Source organism: Mustela putorius, unplaced genomic scaffold (assembly GCF_011764305.1).
Source record: "Mustela putorius furo isolate JIRA1106 unplaced genomic scaffold, ASM1176430v1.1 tig00003834_pilon_pilon_pilon, whole genome shotgun sequence".
NCBI lineage: Eukaryota > Metazoa > Chordata > Mammalia > Carnivora > Mustelidae > Mustela > Mustela putorius.
Window position 1 is genome coordinate 100,117,869 of NW_025421987.1, and position 18,778 is coordinate 100,136,646.

An 18,778-nucleotide genomic window follows, 5' to 3' on the forward strand; every position below is an offset into this window, starting at 1 on the left:
AAACAAATCTTCAACTGCTTTAGTAATCATACAAGATTGATTCTGAACCATGTGTATTTGTTTTTCTTTCTTTTCTTAAGTCTTTTTTTTTTTTTAATTTGACAGACAGAGATCACAAGTAGGCAGAGAAGTAGGCAGAGAGAGAGGAGGTAGCAGGCTCCTTGCTGAGCAGAGAGCCTGATGTGGGGCTGGATCCCGGGACCCTGGGATCATGACCTGAGCCGAAGGCAGAGGCTTTAACCCACTGAGCCACCCAGGTGCCCCAGAAACCATGTATATTTGTATATGGATATAGCAAATAACTATGTTAATATTAGGAACCTAGATTTTTTAGGTTAAGAAAGAATAAAAATAAAAAATCAAAGAAGTTAGGTAAATTTGAATAGGTACTATCAATAGGGATTCATGAGGTATTTTCTTGCAATACACATACACACACAAAACCCAGTTCTGTCCTAGTAAGGCTTAGAAATAGCAAAATATCTTACATCACTGAGCACTTTGAGCACCCTGAGATATTGGCCATTAGAGAATTTTTCTCTCAAGGGATCAAGGCTTCTTGGAGAAAACACCTGATTCTCGATTAGAGATAGGGAATATTCAAGGTGAATGTGTAGTATTTTTTCATAACATAGAGCAAGGAGGTTTAAGATTATCAAAGCTTATGTTGAATAGACTCAGGAGATAGCTTGAACAGGCTCCCATTAGCCGTAAGTGGGATATATTGAGTATTAGAAAGGGCACTTGGAGGACTTCTGCTTCCAGCCAAAGTGGAATAGCAGGGCCCACATTTACCGTGCTACCTGAAACAAACTAGAAATAATCAGACAAAATGCATGAAACAGCAGTTCAAGACACAAGACATTAACCAGTGAAGGACAATGATCTCTAGAGATAGGAAACCAATGAGAAGAGCCCTATGATTGTTAACCCCTTACTGCCCAAGAGAGTTTCCAAGTCGCAACACAAGGAAAGGGAACTAAAGAACACAGCCTTCCTGTGTTGAAGAGACAGAGCTGAGTCAGACGAGATCAGGTCATCCATTTACAGGAGGGAATACCAAAAGGGAGAGAACTGTATACAGAGAAAGAAGCCTGGAGATCTTCAGAGTTTTTCTTTGAATATTCAGCAGAGCACTGACCAGCAGATGTGCTTGAGGAGACTGCACAAGGCTAGAGAAACTGCCCTCCACAGATGATAGATTAGAGGGAACACTGCCTGGCCCTTGCACAGTGCTGAGAATAGTGCCTGTTCTTCTAGCCAGACTGGAAAAAGTCATCTTCCACAGGACATTACGTAGTGTATTCAGGAGACTCTTGCCTCAGTATTGGAGATTAATTAGCCATAGACAAACTACTGCCCCAGACCTCCCTAACAGAGCATAAAAGCAAGATCCAAGAGGTTGACCAAACTGCAGTTTTTAGTTTTTCTTAATTAGTAATCAAATGAGGAAAAAGAAATACTTGAATTTCTTCATTTCCTCATTTTCAAAATAATGAGTTGGTTTCTTAGCATCCTCCAAAGGGAACAGGAATGTGTGAATTTTAATATTATTAGGAATTTATAGTGTTAAAATAGATGTATTGCAGTTTATTTCAGCTGTTTTTTGGTATGTTTTTAAACATTATGGCTGTATAGTTGACATACAATAGAGTGTACAGTTCGTTAAATTTTGACATATGTACCATCACCATAATTAAGGTAGTGAACATATTTATTGCTCTCAAAATTTTTCTGGTATACTTTGTAGTACCTTTTCCCCACCCCTCACCTATCTCCAAACAATTTCTATTCTGTTTTCAGTCACCACTGAATGTGACTGCATAAATGACTTATAATATATATTCTATTTTGTCTGGCTTCTTTCAGTCAGCGTAATCATTTTGAGATTCATTTATGTTGTGTGTATCAGTAGTTCATTCGTGTTCCTGTTGAGTAGCTATCTTGTAAAGATAAAACCGCGAGTGGTTTATTCATTCACCTGTTGATGGCAATTCCGATTGTTTCCAGTTTTGGGTGATTATCAGTAAAGCTGCTCTGAACATTCATGGACAGCTGTTTGTATGGACGTGTATTTCCATTTCTCCAGGATGGATATCTAGGAGGAGAATGGCTGGGTTGTATGGTAGGTGTGTACACTATTCAGCTGTTTGCTAAAATGGGTTTATCTTCACATCAACAGTGTATGAGACTTTCATTTGCCCCTCTTGTGAGCACATACATACATAAGCATCACATCTCCATTTATTTAGACCTATAATATCTCTCAGGGATTTGTAGGTTTGCCTTTTTAAAAAGATTTATTTATTAGAGAGAGAGAGAGAGAAGAGGCGCAGAGGGAGAGAGCGAATCTCAAGCAGACTCTTTGCTGAGTGTGGAGCCTGACATGGTGTTCAGTCTCAAGACTCTGCGATCAGGACCTGAACCAAAACTAAGAGTTGGACGCTTAACTGACTGCGCTACCCTTGGTGCCCTGATTTGCAGTTTTTCTTGTGAGATTTGCTTCCTAAGTATTGTGTAGTTTTGATGCTTTTGCAAATGGTATCTTTTGAATTTCAGTTTTTGATTGTTCATTGTTAATATTTAGAATCCCATGGGACTCACCGGGAGAGATGGTTCCCCAATCTTGTAGCTCATCTGGGAGAGGTGACAGGGACAAAAGAGTCAGTGGGCACCATTTCCTTCCCTTACCCCTCATCATAGGTGCAGAGATACCTGCTGAGGATGACTAACTTGGACAATGGCTTTTTACTGTGCTTTATTTCAAATTCCATGCACCTGCACTTTGGTGCAGACTGCCCCTCTGGGACAAACCCGCATCAGTCCCGGTGCAATGAGACCCTCCCCTTGAAGACCACAGGCCCATGCCATGCCAGGTCCCTAAAGTTTGGAGTTTCAAAACTCAGTACTGCCTGCTTGGGATAGTAGGTGCACTGCCATCCAGACAGACCGATGGCTGGAACACACACAGGGTGAAAACAGCAAGCTGAGGGATGCCTGGGACATATGAGGGGAGATTGTTTGCTCTTCTGGGATGGCTTCCTGGATAGTGGTGTATGCAGACTCTCCTCTCTGGGGACTAGGGAGCTGGGTTGACGCCATTTTCCTCCCTCTTCACTTAGCGTAAACTCACTTCAGTAAGCAGCACAGGCCAACAATAGTGCCTAAACTGCTTACACCAGGCCTTAGAATAGCAGGCCTCTCCTCCAGAAGACCAGCACACACCCCTGCACACAACATGTCTGCTGACCATAGGGTTCTGCAAAGCTTCGGCTCTAGTGGAAATAGCATTAAGTGTCTTTAACAAGTGGACCAGACCGCATCTAGTTAAAACTCACCACACTCTGGCCAAGGTCCAGACACTCCCCACTGCAGGCAAGGAGAAACTACAGAGGACTGACCTGAGGAAAAGAGCAGCCAAAACACAGCAGCAGAGTGTACACAGCATATACCAGAGACACTTCTAAGTGCCAGACTCTGGACAGTATATGACCTTTTCTACATAAAGTCATTACTTATAGGAGCAGGAAACATGACAGGCTTTCCTAACACACAGAAGAAAACAAAGACCTACACAAAATGCCAAGGCAGAGGAATTTATCCCAAAAGAAAGAACAAGAAAAAGTCATGACCAGGGATCTAATCAATACGGATAGAAATAGTATGTCTGATTTAGAATTGGAAGGAAGAATCATAAGGATGTTAGCTGGGCTTGAGAAAAGCATAGAAGACTCTAGGAAGTCCCTTACTATAGAGATAGAAGCCCCCCAAATTAGGCTGAAATGAAAAATGTAATAACGGAGATTTGAAGCCAACTGGATGTAATGACCACAAGGATGGAAGAAGCAGGGCTATGAATAAGTGATAGAGAGATTATAGAAATTAATGAAGTTAAAAGGAAGAGGGAAAGAAAAATATTACATCACGAATGTAGACTTAGGGAACTCAGTGATTCCATAAAGTGTAATAATGTTTGTATCATAGGAGTCCCAGAAGCAGAGAGGGAAGGGGGGGGAGCAGAAGGTTTATTTGAGGAAATTATAGCTGAAAACTTTCCTAATGTGGAAATAGACATCTAAATCCAGGAGGCACAGGCAGCTCCCATCAAAATCAACAAAAGCAGGCCAGTACCAAGACATATCATAGTTAAATTTGCAAAACACAGAGGTAAGGAAAAAAGTCCTAAAAGTGCTAAGACAGAAGAAGTCGCTAACTTACAAGGGAAGACAAATAAGGTTAGCAGCAGATCTCTCCTCAGAAACTTGGCAGGCCAGAAGCAAGTGGTATGATATATTCAACATGCTGAATGAGAAAAATCTGCAGCCAGCAATACTTTATCCAGCAAGGTTGTGTCATTCAGAGTAGAAGAAGTGATCGTTTCCCAGACAGACAAAAACTAAAGCAGTTCGTGACAACTAAATCAGCTTTGCAAGAAATTTTAAAGGGGACTCTTTGGGAAAGAAAGATCGAAGTCAACAAAGATTAGAAAGGAACAGAGAAAATCTCCTGAAACAATGACAAAACAAGTAATAAAATGGCACTAAATTCTTATCTATCAATAATTACTCTGAATGTAAATGGACTAAATGTAAATGCTCCAATCAAAAGACATAGGGTGTCAGAATGGGTTAAAAAAACAAGACCCATCTACATGTTGCTTATTAGAGACTCATTTTAGATTTAAAGACACCTGCAGATTGAAAGTGAGGGGATAGAGAACCATTTATCATGCAGTGAATGTCAAAGCTGAAGTACCAATACTTAACATCAGATAAACTGGATTTTAAAACAAAGACTATAAGAAGAAATGAAGAGGATCACTATATCATAATAAAGGGGTCTATCCAACAGGAAGGTCTAACAATTGTAAATATTTATGCCTCCAACTTCAGAGTACCCAAACATATAAAACAGTAACAAACATAAAAGAGCTCATTGATAATTACACGGGAATAGTAGGGGACTTTAACACCCCACTTATGTCAAAGGACAAATCGTCTAAGCAGAAAATGAACAAGGAAACGAAGAATGACTTTGAATGACACACTAGGCCAGATAGACTTAACCAGATATATTCAGAACATTTCATCCCAAAGTGGCACAGTACACATTCTTTTCTAGTGCACATGGAACATTATCCAGAAGAGATCACATACTAGGTCACAAATCAGGCCTCGGCAAGTACAAATCAGGCCTCGGCATGTACAAAAAGATTGAGATCATGCCATACATATTTTCTGACTGCAGTGTTCTGAAACTTGAAGTCAACTACAAGAAAAAATTTGGAAAGACCACAAATACATAGGAGGCTAAAGAACAGCTTACTAAAGAATGAGTGGGTCAACCAGAAACTTAAAGAAGAAGTTAAAACTATGTGGAAACAAATTAAAATGAAAACATGACAGTCCAAAGCCTATGGGATGCAGTAAAAGGGATCAGAAGAGGGACTTATATAGCAATACAGGCCTACCTCAAGAAGCAGAAAAATTTCAAATACACAATCAAACCTTTCTCTGCTTTTTTCAGCTAGGAAAAGAGCAACAAGTGAAGCCTAAAGCCAGCAGAAGAAGGGAAATAATAAAGAGTAGAGCAGAAATAAATGCTGTAGAAATAAAATAGTAGAACAGATCAATGAAACCAGGAGCTGCTTCTTTGAAAAAATTAATAAAATTGATAGATCCCTAGCTAGATTTATCCAGAAGAGAAAGGACCCAAATAAAATCATGAATAAGAGAGGAGATCAGAGCTAACACCACAGAAATACAAATACTTACAAGAGAATGTTGTGAAAAACTATATGCCAACAGATTAGGCAATCTGGAAGAAATGGATAAATTCTAGAAACATATAAAGTACCAAAACTGAAACAGGAGGAAATAGAAAACTTGACAGACTGATAGCTGGCAAAGAAAAATTAAATCAGTTATCAAAAATCTCCTAACAAACACAAGTCCAGGACCAGATGGCTTCCCAGGGGAATTTTACCAAACATTTAAAGAAGAGTTAGTACCTATTCTTCTCAAACTGTTTCAAAAAATAGAAATGAAAGGAAAACTTCCAGACTTCTTCTTCGAGGCCAGCATTACTTTAACTTCAGAACCAGTAAAGACCCCACTAAAAATGAAAATTACAGGTCAGTATCACGGTGAACATGGATGCAGATATTCTCAACAAAATACCAGCAAATCAAATCCAACAATACATTAAAAGAATCATTCGCCACAATTAAGTGGGATTTGTTCCTGGGCTGTGAGGGTGGTTCAGTATTCACAAATCAATCGATGCAGTACACAATATTTACAAAAGGAAGGATAAGAGCTATATGATTCTCTCAGTATTGATTCAGAAAAAGAATTTGACAAAGTAAAATGATAAAAACCCTTAACAAAGTAGGGGTAGAAAGATGTATGTATGATACCTCAGCATCATACACAGAAGGTCATATACAGAAGACCTGTGGCTAATACTCTCAATGGGAAAAAACTGAGAGCTTTTACTCTGTGGTTAGGAATGAGACCTGTGATGTCCATTCACATCACTGTTATTTAACATAGGACTGGAAGTCTTAGTCTCAGTAGTCATATAGCAAAAAGAAAAGGCATCCAGATTGGCAAGGAAAAAGACAAACTTTCACTATTTGCAGACAGCATGATACTTTATGTGGAAGACCCAGAGAGTCCACCAAAAAATTGCTAGAACTGATAACATAAATTCAGTAAAGTCGCAGGATATAAAATCCCACATATGGAAATTTGTTGCATTGCTGTATACCAACAGTGAAGCAGCAGAAATCAAGGAATTGATCCCATCTACAATTGCACCAAAACCCATAGGATACCTGGGAATAAATCTAACCAAAGAGGTAAAAAAAAAAAATCTGTACTCTGAAAACTATAGAACGAAATTTGAAAGAAATTGAAGAGGACACAAAGAAATGGAATGACATTCCATGCATATGGATTAGGAGAACAAATGCTGTTAAAATGTCTATACTACTCAAAGCAGTGCACACATTGAATACAATTCCTATCAAAATCCTACCAGCAGGGCGCCTGGGTGGCTCAGTGGGTTAAGCCGCTGCCTTCGGCTCAGGTCACAATCCCAGGGTCCTGGGATCGAGCCCCACATCGGGCTCTCTGCCTGACAGGGAGCCTCCTTCTTCCTTTCTCTCTGCCTGCCTCTCTGCCTACTTGTGATCTCTGTCTGTCAAATAAATAAATAAAATCTTAAAAAAAAAATACCACCAGCATTTTTCACAGAGGTAGAACAATCAATCCTAAAATTTGTATGGAACCACAAAAAACCCTGAATAGCCACAGCAATCTTGAAAAAGAAAAGCAAAACTGTATGCATCACGGTTGTGGACTTTAGGTTATATTATAAAGCTGTAGTGATCAAGATTGTATGATGCTGGTATGCCTGTGTAGCTTAGTCAGTTAAGTGCCTGCCTTTGGCTCAGGCCATGATCCCAGGGTCTTGGGATTGAGTCTCACATTGGGCTCCCTGCTCAGTATGGAGCCTGCTTCTCCCTCTGCCTGCCAGTCCTCCTGCTTGTGTGCACTCTCTCTCTGACAAATAAATAAAATCTTAAAAAATATATATATATAGTAGATCAGTGGAACAGAATAGAAAACCCAGAAATGGACCCACAACTATGTGGTCAACTAATCTTCTACAAAGCAGGAAAAAAATATCTAATGAAAAAAAGTCCTTTCAATGAATGGTGTTAGGAAACAGCATTCAAAAAGAATGAAACTGGATCACTTTTTTACCCCATCCCCCAAAATAAATTCAAAATGGTTGAAAGACCTAAATGTGAGACAGGAAACCATTAAAATCCTAAAGGAGAACACGGGCAGCAACCTATTTGACGTTGGTCGTAGCAGCTTCTTATTAGACATGTCTCTGGAGGTAAGGGAATTCCCACAAAAGCAGAAATGAAGTATTGGGACTAATAAGATAAAAAGCTTCTGCACAGCAAAGGGAACAATGAACAACCTACAGAACGGGAGAAGATATTTGCAAATGACATGTATGGTACAGGGTTAGTATGCATAATCTGTAAAGAACTTATAAACTCAACACCCAGAAAACAGTCCTGTTAAGAAATGGACAGAAGACATGAATAGACATTTTTCCAAAGAAGACCTCTAAATCTAGATGACTAACAGACAAACAAAAAGATGCCCAGTATCACTTATCATCACGGAAAGACAAATCAAAACTGCAATGAGATATCACCTCACATCTGTGAAAATGGCTAAAATTAGTAATGGAGGAAACAACAGATATTAGTGAGGATGTGAGAAAGAGGAATCCTCTTACACCGTAGGAAAGTAAACTGGTGCAGCCATTTTGGAAAACAGTGTGGAGTTTCCTAGGATCTGCCAACTGCATCACTAGGTATTTACCCAAAGGATACAAAAATACTGATCAGAAGGGATACATGCCCCCTGATGTTTATAGCAGCGTTATCAACAATAGCCAAATAATGGAAAGAGCCTGTGGAAAAAGTAGTAGTACTTCTTTACAATGGACTATTAGCCATAATAATGAAATCTTGCCATTTGCATGATGTGGATGGAGCTAGGGTGTATTATGCTAATCTAAGTAAGCCAGTCAAAGACAAATACTGGGCACCTGGGTGGCTCAGTGGGTTAAGTGTCTGGCTTCGGCTCGGTTTGTGATTTCAGGGTCCTGGGATTGAGCCCTGTGTCAGGCTCTGTGCTAAGCGGGGAGTCAGCTTCTCCCTCTCTCTTTGCTGCTTCCCCTCCCTGTGCTCTCATGCTCTCTCTTTCTCTGATAAATAAGTAAAATCTTTAAAAAAGAGACAAGTGCCATATGATTTCACTCGTATGGAATTTAAGAAATGAAATGGGTGAACATAGGAAAACAAGATAGGTAAACCATAAAACACACTTGACTATAGAGAACAAACAGGTTGATGGAGGGAGTGAGTGAGGGATGGGTTAAATGCATGATGGGTATTAAGGAGGGCACTTGTGTTGATCACTGGGTGTTATATGTGACGAATCACTAAATTCTACTCCTGAAGCTACATTACAGTATTACGTTAGTTAACTGAAATTTAAATAAAAACTTGAAACTAAAAAACAACAACAAACTTTTGGCCATTTTCCAAATATATTTCCCCCACCCCAGTTTTAGGGCTCCAGTACCTGTATAGTGGGTCACTTACATTTTGTACCTATTTTCTCACCTTTTTTTCAACATGTCTTTAATTTTGGAGTGTTTATATTGCTATGTCTTTAAATTAAGTAATCTTTTCTTCTGCAATATATAATCTGCTGTTAATCCTACCCAGTGTACTTTTCACCTGAAAAATTGTATTTTTCACATCTAGGTATTTGCTTAGTCCTTTTATCTCTTCCTATCTCTCCTAGTGTTTATACTTCTACTTTTTGAACATGTGGAATATATTTTTAACAACAATTTTAGTGTTTCTATTTCTACCGTTTTTGTCATTTCTAGGTGATTTTGATTGGCTGGTTATTTATTTATTTATTTATTTATCCCTTCCTCATGGGTAGTCTTTTCTGCTATTTAATGCTTGGTAGTTTCCAGTTGAATTCCAAGCATTCTGAATTTTACCTTGCTTATTCTTAGAGTTTTTATATCTTTTAATATATATGTAATTCTGAATTTGTCTTTGGATTTAGTAAATTACTTGTAACCTGTTTGTTTTTATGTTTCATTGGGATGGATTTTTAATACCCTTTAACCTAGAACTAATTGAGCCTTACTTCGGAATCGGTATCCTTCTTGAGTATTCTACTAAATGCCCTATATATATTAGGAAATCCTTTTTATTGTATGGTTGAAACATGAATAATACTTGACCCATATAACTTCCAAAATTATTCTGCATGTTTGTTGGAGGTGGTTCCTTTCCCAGCTGTCTTTCCCTTATACACCTGTGCTTGTAGTATGAAGCTAAAGACTCATGGGGAATTTTCTGCCGAGCCTTAAGAGTTCCTCATGTGTTTATCTCTTCTCTTCTTTACTTTACCTATGGATTCTAGTTGCTTTGGCCTCCTCATTTCTAAACTCTGTCTCCTCAGCTCAGGGAGCCTGTAGGCCCTGCTTGGGTTTTGCCCTCCCTACGCTACAGCATGGAAACTCTGTCCAGGCAATAATCTGAGCTAATCATGGGGCCAGTCTTTTTTCTTTTCTTTTCTGAAGGATCACTGCCTGGGCTGCCTGTTACCGATTAGCTAAAACCCAGTATTTTATGGATTTTGTCTGCTTTTAGAGTTGTGTAGGATGAGAGGATAAATTATTGTTACTCCGTCATTGCTTGAAAAAGTGAACTGTTTATATTTAAAGATAGAACGAAGGCACCTTAGTGGGCTGCCTTTGGAAGGAACTATTCTTTGCCTACACAAATTAATAGAAGCTTTAAAGGTAGTGTTCACACAGTGGTCACTTGTTATCGCTTATTGCTGGGCAGGTTGGAAAGGTCTGGAAGTCTAAGTTCGTAAACTTTGAGCGTTAAGAGGGAGTATTAAGTCATTCTGACATCATTTTTATCATTTCCCCTAATGTATTGGTAAGACTATGCTATCACCATCTTAACATAGAGGAAAGAGGGGAATGGCCAGGCATACCCAAACTCCTTTTTCAACCTTATCCTTTTTATGTGTCATGCAGTGTCAGGCTTCTCTCAGTAATTTTATCACATCAAGTGTTGGTAACAGCGTATTGTGATAGTTAATTTCTTTAGATTATAAGATTGGAGAATTCTGAAATAGTTCCTCATCAGGAAAGGTCAGACGTGGCACAGCCTTTAGAAGTTTTAAAATGATTTTCAAAAAACTCCATCCTTCCTTATTGCCTTTTAAATGGGGTTCCTAGTGTTTGCATGTTGGACTTCTTTGTATTAGAATACTTGAGTCACAGTCTTTTTTGTTTTTCAGTTATTTAAGCGAAGAAATGTTGCTACAGCAGAGGAAGAAACAGAAGAAGAAGTTATGTCGGATGGAGGCTTCCATGAGGCTCAGATTAATAACATGGAGATGGCACCAGTAAGTAAGATAATGAAAGGAACTCTTTCTTAGTGTTTTTTCTGAAGAAGACAAGGAGGTGTCGCTTGCTACTTTGGTTTTTTAAAAAGGTGTTAGTAGATGGTTATAGAAAGTACTTGGCATTTCTTTTCTTTTTTCTTTTTTTTAAGATTTTATTTATTTATTTGACAGAGATCACAAGTAGGCAGAGAGAGAGAGAGAGAGAGGAAGGGAAGCAGGCTCCCTGCTGAGCAGAGAGCCCAATGTGGGGCCCAATCCCAGGACCCTGGGATCATGAAGCTGAAGGCAGAGGCTTTAACCCACTGAGCTGAAGGCAGAGGCTTTAACCCACTGAGCCACCTAGGCACCTTGGCATTTCATTTTTAAAAAGAAGCCATATACTTAATCTCATGGTTCATTAGATGTTTGTTATAGTTTGAATAACATGCAATTAAACAGAATTAACTAAATTATGAAGATTAATTCAGCTATTAAAACTTAAAAAATAAAAAAAGTTTTAAAAAAACTTAAAAAATATAATTACAAAATTATTCCTTAAAAGTTAAATAACAAGGGATACTTTAAAGGAAATTCAGTTTGCTATTCATTTATCAAATTGGGCATGTTTGTATGATTTAAAAAATTGATTCCACATCACAGCTGTTGGAGTTTTCTATTATAACCCATTTTGTAACAGTTCATCTTGTTGACTTTAACCCTTCATGAAACGATGAGAACTTTATTTCATTATGACAAGTCACCCTGAGCAGGTTAACTTTAAATATTGGAGATGGGTTGTAGAAAATGGGAAAGTTCTAACAAAGCAAGAAAATAGTGGAAAACTGAAAAGTTTTAATAAAGAAAATAGAAATTTTAAATAAATTTGAGTCAGTAGAATTTGATAGTAGCTAGAATCTGTGATTTATACAAGACTATTCTATATTCACTCAGTAAATACTTGTTGCGCATCTGTTATATGCCAACTGTCAGTGATAGAATGGGAAGATGGGCTGGGTCTTTGGCTTTCAAGAAGCTTAAATTATACTGGAGGAACCTGGGCCTTAAACACATAACTGAGAAAAAATATCTGAGAGTGAAAAGGGCTGGGACAGGATTAAAGTAGGGTGATATAGAGAGGAATGGCTGCTGTAGATTTAGAGGTCTTAAGGAGCCAGCTGCCTTTTAGAACCTGAATGACAAGGACCAACCAAGCGAGTGATGAGCAAGGGAGGAAGAGTAATAAACACCTTGTCTTAATATTTACTACTAAGATTACTTTCTTATTGTCATGAGCTTCTTAATGATAGACAAAGTATTTGGCTTCATCACATTATTAATCATCTCAGACATTTTCTTCGTGTAAAGATTATCCTGCCTTTCTGTAAATCCTCTAGATAAATATGATTAACTTAATAATGTGGTCACAACTATACTGTCTTTGTTTTCCTTTGAATTAAAGTTAAAATTTTATAAATATGCTTTTGTTTGTGTTCCCAGGGTGGTGTTATTACTTCTGACATGATTGAAATGATATTTTCCAATAGTCCAGAGCAACAGCTTTCAGCAACACAGAAATTCAGAAAATTGCTTTCAAAAGGTGAGTTCTAAGTATCTTAAAGTACAGTTGGCTCCTGAGTGACAGGGCTGAAGATCTTTTTCATTAAATTCAGTACCGTACTGTAAGTGTATTTTCTCCTCTCTATGATTTTCTTAATAACATTTTCTTTTCTCTAGCTTTATTGTAAGAATACAGTATGTAATACCTAGACATACAAAATATGTGTTAATTGCCTGTTTATGTTATTGGTGAGGGTTCCTGTCAACAGTAGGCTATTAGTAGCTAGGATTTGGAGAAGTCAAAAATTATACAAGAATTTTTGACTGTGCAGGGATTGGCACCCCAACCTTTGTATTGTTCAGAGGTCAACTGTGTATCTTTTCATTTAGTTTAAAAAGTACTACTTTCCCATAATCTATTTTTCATATCAGAGATAAATTGCTTTGGAATGTGTCTATCAACAAAACAAAGGGACACACAAAGATATATATGTAATTATGAGCCGTGGCTAACTTCTGAATTTCTTTATGCAATACCAGGACCAGAAATTACCTTGTGCAATTACCAGGACCAGAAAGCAGCATTCTTTTCGTTTCTGGGCTATTTTAGAAAAGACCTTTAAAGTGATAAGAACAGGAGTCAGTATTTCACATTAATTCAGATAAAGAAACTTTTATTTTAAGAAAAACTTTTTTGTTGTTTTTTTTAAGATTTTACTTTTATTTTTAAATTTTATTTATTTTTTAATTTATTTGACAGAAATCATAAGCAGGCAGAAAGGCAGAGAGAGAGGAGGAAGAGGGCTCCCCACCGAGCAGAGAGCCTGATGTGGGACCCGATCCTAGGACTCTGGGATTATGATCCAAGCCAAAGGCAGAGGCTTTAACCCACTGAGCCACCCAGGCACCCCAGATTTTATTATTTTTAAGTAATCTCTGTACCCAGCATGGGGCTTGAACTCATAATCCTGAGATCAAGGGTCACACGCTCTACCAACTGAGCCAGCCAGGTGCCCCAAGGAAAACTTTTTTTAAAATATCAGTAATTGTTGGTTTTAATGTTGTCATTTTATCATGAAATTTAAGAATGGATTTATTGGTGGTTAGGGTAATTACTTTTTTTTTTTTTTTTTTGTATAATTAGGGGTAGACTAGAATATGATAACTTTGACATTCTGGACAAGTAAAAAGAACTGTGGAACTCTGAACCACATTAAAATGTCGATAGTAAATATTGACATTAAATTAGCAGCACACACCCCTCTCCCTCAAGGAGTAAGGTATTGTTTTTTGGAGTCATAAGTGATAATATATCCCTTGAGGGACTTGGAATAAGAGCCTCTATAATATATAGACATAACAAAATTGGTGTGACATAACAATTTTTTGTGTGACAAGTTAATCATTTGAAGGCCATTATCATGTACAGCTTCCCCATTCCCCTTGTCTCTTTTCAGCATGCTGAGTCTGCTGCCTTTCTCATACCATGGGGCTTTTTAGGACCTTCCATTGCTCTCTACTGCTTTTCTGCCTGGATTGTTTGCCAGCCATCCCTCTTAAAAATATGATAACTAAAATACAGTGCTTCAGATGTGTTCTTACTACTACTGTAAGGTGTGGGGAGAGGTTGCCTTTCTGGTCCTGAGGCTATACATTCCAGGAGTGCACTCTAAGATACCATCGCTTATTTTGTTAGTCATGGCACAGTAATGGTTCACTTTATTTGCACCCATCTAAGCTCCCTAGAACCTCTTTTCATGTACTGTTTTTAGGTTTTGTCTGTAAAGTCTTGTAAATTTTTTTTTAAAAATTCAGTTGCTCAATCCTGCTCTCTCCCTGCCAACTTCAGGTTATTGTTCTTCCTATATGTAATTTCTATAATCTGGCATTTTAACTACTTCATCTTTATTACCATCATCAAATTTATTTGTTGTGTTATCTGAATGGTTGATAAAAACTTTGAGCCAGATTATTTTTCTTCTTTCTTCTTTCCTTTCATCTTATGGGGAGACAGAACCTAATCCTCCTATTGATGAAGTCATCAGCACACCAGGAGTAGTGGCCAGGTTTGTGGAGTTCCTCAAACGAAAAGAGAACTGTACACTGCAGGTACGAACCATTTTCAATTCTTGCCTCCTATTTTAATTCCCTTTGCAAGCTTGTATATAAATTTATATACAGATTTGTTGCTTATATTAATTTATACAAGGAATTCATTCTTGATACGGGGCTCATTTTTGATATGGTGTTCCTGACAACCACATTGCAAGCAGCTTTGGTAGCTTTGTTAACATCTAGGCCCTGGTTTTACTCTTCAGAATTCTTGTCATTTTTAGTCACGAGAAAGATTATTTTATGGTGATTGTGGATAATACTTATTTAATAGGTAATAGTGTGTGGTAGAGGAGTCCTTATAGGTAGAACCTAAGTGTGGGCTATATAAAATTTGGTTTTGAAGAATTTTTAGATTGTTTTTGTTGGCTTTGCAAGGCTTTGTAACATGGGCTAGGTTAGAGACTCACTAATCCCCAAACCTGGTCCTAATTCAGTCCTTCCCCTTCCCCGCAAGAGCTGACAAGTAGATAGCTTTGTCGTGAATATTGGTGATCGGTGCTAGGTAAATTTAGTCTGTCAGTACTGTATTATATAGGGTTTCTAGGAGGAAATTCTGCAACTTCTGGGTTGTATAATTTTCATAGTAGAAAGAACCAGCTGTCAACTGACTCATCCTAGTGGTTACCTAGAAATTTAAAAATACGGTTTGGTTTTGTTTTTCTCCTGAATGAAGTTGGATTTTTAGTAAACTGGTAATTTTTCAGGAGCTATGCTTCCTTGGAGTAACCAATTTATCAGTTTCTGCATTATTCTTTAACCAGTACCTGTGATATCTAAATTCTCACTTACTGTAGGATGTAATCTGAAGGGCTCAGGCCCTTTGGAGAGAGACTACAACTATAAAAATGGGTTAGGTGCAAGGTAGATCACAAATGAGGTTAGCTTTCCAACTAAATTTGCCAATAACAAGTTAATCTTAAAGATAACTTTTGACCTTCTTGTTCTTTTTTGCCTTATTCTCTAAGGCTGTAGGGAGTGGGGCATTTTTGTAAATGGTAATAACCCCTCTTCCCAGGTTCTTTACTGTCCAGAGGATTGTAGATGATTCATAAGACCTGATGCTTGTCTTGATATTTTCTCTGCTTTCCTCCCACCCCATCTTTTTCCTCCTTTTACTCTCTTTGTTGCGGTGATGAGTTCTTTCCAGAAGAAAAACAAGAAATCCAGAAAAGGTAGAGTACTTCAAAGTCCCATCAGTTTTTCTTCTCCAGCTTGATATTTACTAATCCCCAAGTTCATTTGAATTAAGATTCTGTTTTGCTAGCTGCCTCTTGGATTGTAATTCTGGTCCCCATCTAAGGCCAGGATCGTCGGACACCTGAAAAATAATCAGGTTCACCTAGAGAGCAAGGAAAGAGACTTTTATCAGGAAAAAAAAAAAAAAAAAGGAAATCCAGACAACCAACACTGCAGAGTACTGAGCCTGAGCCCTAAGCAACCTGCCAAGAGAACCAGAGGGACCAAATGAAGAGCCTTACTGCAGTTTATCATTTGAAAAGCTTTGTAGGAAGAGGGAGGTAGGGAAAATTACTATTTTGGTCATGTGAAAATATGTTTGTATCCTATCTCTGACAATGAGAGTACTTGAGTGATACTGAATTTACTCCTGGATCTAGCAGTTTCTAGTCGGTGGTCACAGAGGTCCAGTTCCTTAATCTCTTAAAGAATGATGGTATAACCTCACTGGCCTAAAATGAAAAAGGTGAAATGGGCTTTTCCCCATCTTTGCATTTTCCAGTGCACCTCAAAGAGTGCAGTATGTTCTTTCAGACAGTGCCCTCTCCTGGCTACCACATGTAAATTCTACATCTTTTTGATTCTGTAATCCTAGAACTTGGATCTTCTGAAGGTGAAAGCCTTTGGAAATCTCTAATTTGCTTCTATCTAAAGTCTCAGATTCCACCCTTGTGTAAACTAATAGGCTGAAATATTGAGAAAAGATTCCTTTGGAAGTGAGCATCTTATGATTTTCAACTTAGTTCTCCAAAGACTGAGAAATACCCAGTCTGTTTATTATCTAAAGGTCATCATCTCCAGCTTTTCTTCTTGCGTACATTTTAAGTACAACATGGTATTCTTTCTCCATTGTGATTAGTGGCTAATGTCAACCACTCCAGAAACAAAACAGAAAGAACAGATATTTTGAGGGAGAACCAGGCGGCTTTGTGCCACATAATTAGACATGCTCTGGGAAGCTTGGAGGGTACTCCTTCCTCTATCTTTTTGGAGAGCACTAGGATGTAAGCTGTTCCTGATACTCTCCTACCTGCTTACTAGAAATATGAGTAGTGTGTTTTTGGAATGGGGCTTTTGCCAATTCTCTTCCAGAAAGAGTGTAATAATTTATAGTCATAATAATAGCTTATGCTTATCTCATTGATAAATCCTGTGGACAAACTCAATCTCTTCTTTCCATAGATAAAAAACTGTGAATCCTAGTGAAGGCTCTCTTCACTTACGTTCTGGCTCTCTGTATGCTTGAAATCAGTGAGGTACCTCACAACAGGGAGATGATGCCTGTTTTGCTCATTTGCCTTCAAATGAGATGAACAGGGGTGGAATCTAGGATTTTGGCAGCAGATAATGCCATCTAGCTAAGAGCATTCTCAAGCTCAGTGACATGTAGGCCTCAGACAAATTCAACCTTTAATATGACATTGGTCTGCCTTATGGTGTATTCCCTGGGCCTGCTTTGTTGTTGTTGTTGTTATTGTTGTTGTTGTTTTTGGAGTCTATTCCCTGTGTGTTTGTACTGTCCTTTGTAGTGCTGAGATGTTGCATTCTCACACCTTCTTATGGAAGCTTATTATGAAAATAGCTAGAAGTAAGTAAATTACATCCTAGTTCCATTCATTAGGTACTCCTCTTCAAATTGTAAATTTAGATTAAATTGGTGTAGTTTCCCCATTCTTGCCTTTCTTGTCCCATATAAAAGCTTAATGTGATAAACTGCAGTAAGCCTTCATCCCCCTGTGCCTTTTCCCATCCTCATTGATCCCTCTGCCTTTCTTGAAAGGTTGCTCAGATGACTCAGGCACTGTTCTCTGCAGAGTTTGATATCTGGGTTTATTTTTCTGATGTGAGCCTCTCTTTTCACTTGCTCTCCAGGTGAGCCTGGCATTTGCTAGGAGCCAGAGTGGACCCGGCAAAGTGGCCAGCAACAGAGTCCTGATCCAAATGGAGAAAGGGAACCAGGCGTACCTCAACCTGGAGTGGGAAACTTGATAGGAGGTCAGAAGTACTTCAGCTTTGGATTCTCATTTTCCTTATTTAAGGAACTGAGCACCAGAAGGTAGAGACTGAGAAAGGGAAGAGAGAAAATACCAAATCTCCAGTGTGACCTTCAGATTTCAACTGTAGCCTTCTTTAGCAAGTCTGGACAGTGAAAAATAATAGTGGAGTTACAATTTATAAGTAATCACAGCATGACAGGTTGTTTTCCTTGCATGGTACCATTCTTGGAACATTAAAAAACATAGTAGTTTAAAACAAAAAAGAGGAAGTAAGGATCATAGTAATTTTGGCTGCCATTTATTTACTTCAGGTGATACCAGTTCTTAGGCTTCATTCATCATGTTACCGATGTTTTGAGTCTCATGGTTACTTAAATTACTTTTTCTGGCCATTTCTCTCATAACCTTATGCAGTCGTTTTTGCTGTCAATTCTGGACTTTCACATTTCCTAGCTCTCTTGCATGTTAAATTCAAATCTGGGACCCAAAACCAAAACATTAACAACAACACAGTGATGGCAATAGTCTGAAAGAGAGGTTAGTTTGAAGTACACCCTGTTTTTAAAAAACATCCATATTAAACAACATTCGAAAGTTGTTTCTTTTAGCACTTTATTAACAGGGGCATGTATGATGGGGGGGGATAGTTTCTTCCTCCCTCTCTCCTCTCTCCTATCTACATATGTACATTTTACATAAATACACAGATGGGCGTACAAAATTGCACGAGTACAGCTTGATGAGTTTTTACAGGGTAAACATCAAAGTAAACACTGTGTATGTGTGTGTGTGTGTGTGTTCGCATGCACACGCGCGTGCACGTGAAAGAGAGAATGCCTTGTTCATGCA

At 38.2% G+C, this 18,778-nt stretch overlaps 1 protein-coding gene across 1 annotated transcript in view; it reads left to right on the forward strand.

Annotated features, from left to right (window-relative positions):
* KPNA1 (karyopherin subunit alpha 1) overlaps positions 1-18,778 on the forward strand; it is a 66,796-nt gene that overhangs the window by 27,219 nt on the left and 20,799 nt on the right. Inside the window, exons 3-5 of the mRNA XM_004745464.3 lie at positions 10,938-11,045; positions 12,522-12,621; positions 14,596-14,690. Of these exons, the coding sequence (XP_004745521.1) occupies positions 10,938-11,045; positions 12,522-12,621; positions 14,596-14,690 (303 nt within the window). The remainder of the gene's footprint in view (positions 1-10,937; positions 11,046-12,521; positions 12,622-14,595; positions 14,691-18,778) is intronic.